This window comes from Pygoscelis adeliae, unplaced genomic scaffold (genome assembly GCF_000699105.1).
Source record: "Pygoscelis adeliae isolate BGI_AS28 unplaced genomic scaffold, ASM69910v1 Scaffold42, whole genome shotgun sequence".
Classification (NCBI taxonomy): domain Eukaryota; kingdom Metazoa; phylum Chordata; class Aves; order Sphenisciformes; family Spheniscidae; genus Pygoscelis; species Pygoscelis adeliae.
This window is the reverse complement of record NW_008824283.1, coordinates 1,993,760-2,000,752: the sequence shown is the minus strand read 5'-3', so window position 1 is coordinate 2,000,752 and position 6,993 is coordinate 1,993,760. Positions and strand designations below refer to the sequence as shown.

At 47.0% G+C, this 6,993-nt stretch overlaps 2 protein-coding genes across 2 annotated transcripts in view; both read right to left on the bottom strand.

The window, feature by feature from the left end:
* Positions 1-400, bottom strand: part of PCYOX1L (prenylcysteine oxidase 1 like) — a 3,860-nt gene extending 3,460 nt beyond the window's left edge. The window contains 2 exon segments of the mRNA XM_009318565.1: positions 81-201; positions 307-400. Of these exon segments, the coding sequence (XP_009316840.1) occupies positions 81-201; positions 307-400 (215 nt within the window).
* Positions 401-2,401: 2,001 nt separating this feature from the next.
* Positions 2,402-6,993, bottom strand: part of GRPEL2 (GrpE-like 2, mitochondrial (E. coli)) — a 16,330-nt gene continuing 11,738 nt past the window's right edge. Inside the window, exon 4 of the mRNA XM_009318564.1 lies at positions 2,402-6,700. Within this exon, the coding sequence (XP_009316839.1) occupies positions 6,345-6,700 (356 nt within the window). The 3' untranslated portion in view covers positions 2,402-6,344. The remainder of the gene's footprint in view (positions 6,701-6,993) is intronic.

Below are 6,993 nucleotides of genomic sequence, written 5' to 3'. Positions count from 1 at the left end.
AGGAGGAGGAGCAGGAGGAGCACGGGGAGGGGAGCGGGCTTTGTTCCCGCAGAGCCGGAGGAAGGCAGGCAGCCTCGCACTGCTCCCCGGCTTCAGGGAAGCGGTACGGGGGCAGCACCAGGCTCACCGGAGAGACAGCAGCGGTACAAGAGCACGCCTTGTGATGACTTATCTCCCTGCAGTCATCCTCGGAGAATGACACTGAGGGTCAGAGGAGACCCTCAACATCCAAAAGTGCTGGCTGCGGCACGTGAACAACCCCAAGCGCAGCCACAGCGAGGATCCTCAGCGCCCTCTGTTCCTCACACGCCAGCTGTGCATCCACCAGGACACTCAGCAGCATCCTACTCGCAGTCAACCCAATGGTGAACCAAGGGCCCAAAACCAGGAGGTCCCCCATGGCACCACCTCTCTCCCGCTGCAAGCGTGCTGGGGGCTGCGCCGTAGGGCAGTACTCAGGCCAAGCTGCTGCTGGAGCATGTTTTCCACGTGCTCAGTCTGCACATGGGGCGAAGGCACAGTGCTCAGTACCCGGCTGAGGGGAGCAGGCTGGATCCCATGTGGCTCATGCATCAGCAAGGGCATTTCAAGCTTTCGCTTGCACTTTTCGCCCTGGGCAAAACAAGGTGCCTGACAGCAAGCAGCTTGTGCCATCGGGATCCCGTCTGGGAGCCTGCTGCTGCTAGGATTACAAAGGATAGCAAAGACCGAGCAAAAACTCTGGAACAGGTAGGACAGGTAATTACAGACCCAGAGCCTGCGGTAGCCCAGGGCTGGCTCCGTACCAAGTAGCAAAATTTAGTTTGAGAATCCATCATCTGAACTTTGTCTCAGCAGAAACACAACACAAGCACAGCCCCCTTCCCTTCCCCCAGCCAGGAGCCGCTTCACAGTTCCTGCATGGGGGAGCACGCACAGCCCAGAAACTCAGGCGTGAACATTTTTGGGGGGCACAGACAAAAACTACCATTGCTCAGCTCACCCAAGTCCTTACAACGAGTAGTATCAACCCACCAGCACGGGGAGACAACGTTCCCAAAGCAGCTTAAAACACAGCACACATATCTTTGCAACACGCCTCAGGTTTTAACAAGCTCTTACTTAACCCGCCTGATTTCACCATGGCTGTGGGTGACAGGAAATCTGGCTGTACACGCAGCAAGGCTCCTAGCACGGGTCAGTACAGCTCCCGGTCGCCCCGCAGGAACGGCAGACCATGCCCTGCTTGCAGGTGTTCTGCAATACCGTGCCGTAAGCAAAATGCTCTTCCCCTTGCTCACAAGCTCCGATGCTTTTCTGCAGATGGAGGTGGCTGTGGTTTGAAAACTCCCAACTCTCACTGTTGCTGCAGAGAAAAACCAGCAGAGCCAGAAATTACTAACACAGCAGCAGGCAGCAGTATTTCCTGGTCTAGTCTGGTTAGCAAACGCCGAGCAATGACCACACATTTTAGGCAGAATGAGGAAGAGCCCCTACAATGGGACACAACCTCTGCGATCACAAAGGGGACTTTGCTGGCAGATCTTTAGCACAGAAATACAGATCTCACCCCATAAAGGTCATTTGTAAATGGTCTTTTGCAACGTTTTTTTTCTAGTGAGAAGTGCCCAGGGGCATTCAGAGGTTCAGGAGACCAAGGCAAGCAAGGCCCACCGACATGCTGCCAAGTGTTACGAGACTAAGGCAAAGCCAGGAATGGAGGCCCGGCTATTTTTGCAGAGGACGCGCGAAGGGAGAATGCGATCTGTGACAACCACACCCCTAGAGAGAAAGCCTGTTCTTCTCTCCAGCAAATCCCTGAAATCATAACCTGCCTGTGGATACCACAAGCGTCGATACACACTGTATACTGAGCCATCCTTAATCGAGCTGCCATACAGTACGCCTGCTACAACACACTGCACGCTGCACACAAAAAGCGAAGCTGTGAGGGAACAGAATGGCAAAAATAAAACCAGGTGTCAAGATTTCAGCTGTTAGCAGAGTTCTGCAGAATGAACCACCACCAAAGCCCGGCAGACAGCATTTCTCTACACGATGGTCCGTGCGTGGCCTTACCTGGAACAGACACAAAAGCAGGCACAGAAGTATCAGAGAACGACACACCGGGGCAGTTTATCAGTGCAGAAATCCCCGACGACTCACCTGCGTGAGGAGAGATGACAGGCACGTGTGTGCGCATTTCTTGGAGTCCACCTAAAGGGTTGTGAATGACATGTCCAACAAAGTTCTCTAATGCCGTGGCCTATAGCCCGCGTTTTAGACAATTGGATCAGGAATGGTGAGAAACCTTTCAATCTGCAGTCCCAGCCAATTACAGCGGCAGTCAGAATGAGCAGCAGCTTGGGTCAGGGAAAAAAAGGAAAAAAGAAGCAACTGCAACCCCCTTTTTTTTTTTATTAGCAAATAGACAGTATCTGGACATCTAAAGGAAATCAGCCCTTTCCAACGTTAACTCAAATGTCGTTGTCAATTATTTGCACCACTCCCACACTTCAGTCTTTGTCTTTCATACAGCCAGAACCTTTGGGTAAACAAAGAGCACAGAAACACAAAAAAATACAATATATACAGGCTTCCCACCAACAAAATGGACTTACATTTTTGGAGATTAGCGATGCTTTGTTCATTTGACTTTGCAAGTAATATCAAAACACCTCAAGTTTTAAAATAAAAAAATACTACAATATTCACATATAAAACTTAAATACATTTGTTTAAAAATTAAAGGACTGCTAATAGCTATTGATTTATCCCAGCTGTCTCTTTCAACAGAAGCTCTGCTGATGAAGCACTGAGAATTTAAGGTTCACAAAGCGACATTCACATTCTGCACTGCTCCTGGTCAGAGTTAAGATGCTGCCACGCTCACGAGACAGTGCCACTGGAGACTCATCCAGGAGTTCAACTCAAACAAGTCCCACTGACGGGGCACGGCAAGGTCACAGAACAAGGCAAACGCCCACGTTCAGTGGGGCTGCCCCCTTCCCGAGAGCAGAAATGCAGGTCCACATATCACCATCACATGCACCTCTTATCTAGTTGTCTGCATTCCCAGCTCGAGCTCTTCAGTTCATGGCTGGGTGAACAGAGTGGAAATGACTAAAAGGTACGTGACATTTCCTCTCCTCTGCTATTCCATCCCTGCTAACATGCTCCTGTGTTTTATTAAATAGTCATTGAATAAAGTGACTGGAGAGAGAAAGCTCACGGGTCCGTCTCCTCTCTGGTGTAACTCTGCAGAGTGCAACGGAACCGCACCAACGGGGACTCTGGCCCACCGTGCTGAGTGTGCAAGCTTTACACAAACAGGGCAGACAAGGGAGCAAGAATCTACAAAGGAGAAATTCAATCCACCCTTACGCAATCGCATCCACTATAAAAGAGATCATTAAGTGTGCTTGAAAGGCAAGAGAATCAAATTTTGCCTAGGAAATCCGGATTCCGTGATGGAATCCAGGTTTGGTTATTTCATTTTCACTTCACCATTCAAAGGAAGCATAAACTAGGACAGACAACAGCTACAGTATTTATCTCTTTGGTAACTTCTGTAAAAGTCTCTAAACAATGGGTACATCTTACAGTAATCATCATAAAATCCCGATAAGATCCTGTAGAAGTTTCATAGATTGAAAAACTGGGGCATGAACAGGGAAAATAGTCTTCCCCAAACTTAAATGGGGCCTGTGGGAGGGCAAGAAAGACTGCACAGGAACTGTATCCCTCAGATTCCTGCTCTAGCCACACAAGAGTGCCGCGGTGAAAGCGGATCCCAGATACACAAGCTGAATCAATAACCTCTTATTACAGACAGAAGGTCTGGAGTGCATTTTAGGGTATTTCTTTAAGGCAAAAATGGGTGTATACTAGCTGAGGAGACAGGCAGGCTTGGCAAATAGTCCGAAGGTGGACCAAGTAGCTGTAGTACTTTCACAGTCAAGAGGCTCTGTGGGTCAGTTTAAAGAGGATTTGGATCCCCTCACTTCTGGTCACATGCTACTTTTAAACCTGGCTCAGGTAAGCTGCAGCCTTTCTTGTGACAGAAAACTACCTGTTGTGTAAAATGTCTTTGCTTTTGTTTAGTTCCTTATAAATAAGGTTTCACATTCAAAGTTAGTTTCCATAACCAGCTCCCCCCTCATATTGCAAAAAGACTCGGCTGATATAGCAGGGGCTGAAGAGGCAGCAGAGAACCCAACCGCTCCTTCCAGCTGAAGACATGGTCTCCTCAGAACAGGCTGCAGTCTCGAGGCAGAACAGCAAGACTGGCATTGCCACGTTTCATATTTTACCTGTTCTTTGTCTTGAGTAACAGCGTAATCTGGTGACCCAGTCAGCATGTAGACCAGCAAAACAAGGAAGACCAACAATACAGGAAGTCCTGTGTATCTCTGCAATTTCCAACAACGTGATAAAACAAGAGCACTGAACAAGAGGTTTGTCCAAAGTGATCTAATGCTGCCATGAAGCACTGTTTCAGGGTTGAAATCTCAAGTACCTGCCTGAAAACCTAACTACGCAGAGGCAGAAAACCACACTTCAAAAAGTATCCGCTACCGAGTCACCCACATACAGCTGTCACTAAAGCAGCTTGCACGGAGCATATTAGAAATGTGCATCTTCCTTAGACTTCTGGAATGACAACCAACTAGCTGCACATAGTCTCCCCAGATGAAAGACTGTTGATAGCTGCTAATTGAAGGCTGCGGTAATCTTGAAGTCCACCACAAAAGCATTATGCAACTGAAGCCTGCAAAGGAATGGGAGAAGAATAAGCTTTCTTCCAAACCAGTGATGGCATCCACCACAAGTAAAGAGTTTTTGGAAGTGGATCTCAACTAACCATCAGGCCACGGATCCAATTCCAGAAAGTAAAAAGGCAGGAATTAATGAATCGGTAAGAAACAACCTGAAACCATTCCTGCCTTGGTTTCACATAGTGCAGAACATAGGCTGGTTTATATAACTCTTCTGTCATTATACTGCTTGATGCTCTGAAAGGGTTAAATTCTGATCTTACTCGGTGACTGCATCCTTTCAGCTGAGATAAATGGACTCGCAGGCAAAGGGACCACTGGGAAATACATATGCCATGCTGTGACAACAACATGCCTCCAACTAAGAGGACGGCTTGAGGTCAGCTTTCACTTCCTCAGCCTTCTGCTTCTCTTGCTTTCATGTCACTGCTGCTAAAATTGGTTCAAGGGCACTTGAGACTTCTAGTAGAAAAGATTTTTCCCCTTGCGTCAAAACCCAAAAGGTTTAATATTTACTATGACCACACAAAAGTAGAATCTGAGTGTGAACTGGAAGTTAGTGTTATCCGAGTACCATTATTGGGGAGCTGAGAAAATAAAACAGTCCAGACTTCCTGCTTAAGGGCACATCTCCATTTTGCCAGCAGCTGCAACAAAGAGCATACAGTTTATCATGCTTGAAAGCTGCACAAATACCCATCAGGGAAGAGAGATTACTCTCCTCTAAAATATACTTTTTGGTTGGAGAAAAAGAGATTTGAGAACAGTTTTCTGGCTTCACCAAGAACCACTACTCCCTGTTTTACCTTTAGAAACAAGGAGGCAAGCTGAAGTTTTACCTGGAGAATATTAACACGTTAGAGTCTGACTTAACAACTGAATTCTCTTTAAAACCTCATCCCTATTCAACTGTAGTACGACAGAGATTTCATTAATTGGGGATTGTTTTCCTGAACTGACATGAGAAAAAGCTGCCCCTAAACATCATTTCAAGTGACCATCTTCATCCCCACCTGAGGGGTCTGGGGACAAGGGAAGACACCAAAACCAGCCTGATAATAATACTCAGCCCTTTGGGCTTTTCTTCTTCCAAGTGCTTTGCAAAGAAAAAGCCTCACCACATCTCTGTGAGGTAGGTCAGTAAGTATTATTATATTCCCTTAATACAGATATGGAAACTGAGGCAGAGAAGTTACCTTCCTGAAGGCCACTGCAGGAGCCTGTCTCAGAGATGGAACCAGAGACAAGACTCCTCATTTCTCAGAGAATTTCCCTTTCTCCCCCGTATCTCCCCTCTTCCCCATATGAGTCTTAATGGAGAAATGAGCAACAGAGAAGGGGGCTACAGTGCCACATTTCTGACAAATAGCAGGACTCCTAGTACTACTCCACATACTCCAAAAAGGATTATTAAATATACAAGTACCTTAGAATTAATGGCAAAATGACTGCACACGTTATAAAGAAGCCAACATACAATACAAACCTAGCTTAATAAATAAGTAAAGACATGCAGCTGCAGTTGTGACTGAGTGCTGAGGGGTCCTCAGCTCAGTAAGGTCCCAGATACGAACAGGTAAGCCCATGTCATTCCTGTGACTCTACTGCCACACCAACAAGCGCGTGTCTGATAGTGCGACCATGGAGTTTATAGCCATCCTGAGTCACCAGTGCTATCGTGCCCGGCTGCATTCCCTCGGCTGGTACATGGCAGACTATTTCATGGTCATATGGATCATATTTGCCACCAACAGGGTTCATCTTCTGAAGGCCATGTTTGGCAAATACACTTTGCAATTTGGCCTCTATGAGAGAGAGGCCTTCATAGATTTTCTTCAGGGTTGGATTTGGATTACTAGGCTCCGCTTCTTCTGCGGCACTCTCAGCAGTCTTCTCCAAGATATCTGCTACCTCCACAAGGTCCCTGCAGAAACTCTGGATCCCTACAGGCACAAAGAAGCAAGACATAAATGAAGGGCAGTTTACAGAACATACAGAGCTACAGTACCAATGACAGGCACAAAGTCATGGCAGTTTGAAAGCACCTTTAAAGCTGCTAATTGATTTGAACCATTACTTTCGTGAGCACAGACAGTGTCTTCTGTATCCTGTAGCCAAAGCTTTATCATTACGTGGGTAGTAATCTAAAGACTCCCCAAATCAAGGTATATGCAGGAAAGGTACATCTATACACATCTACACCCTGCCCTCCCCCCTGCCCCGTACACCCTCTCTC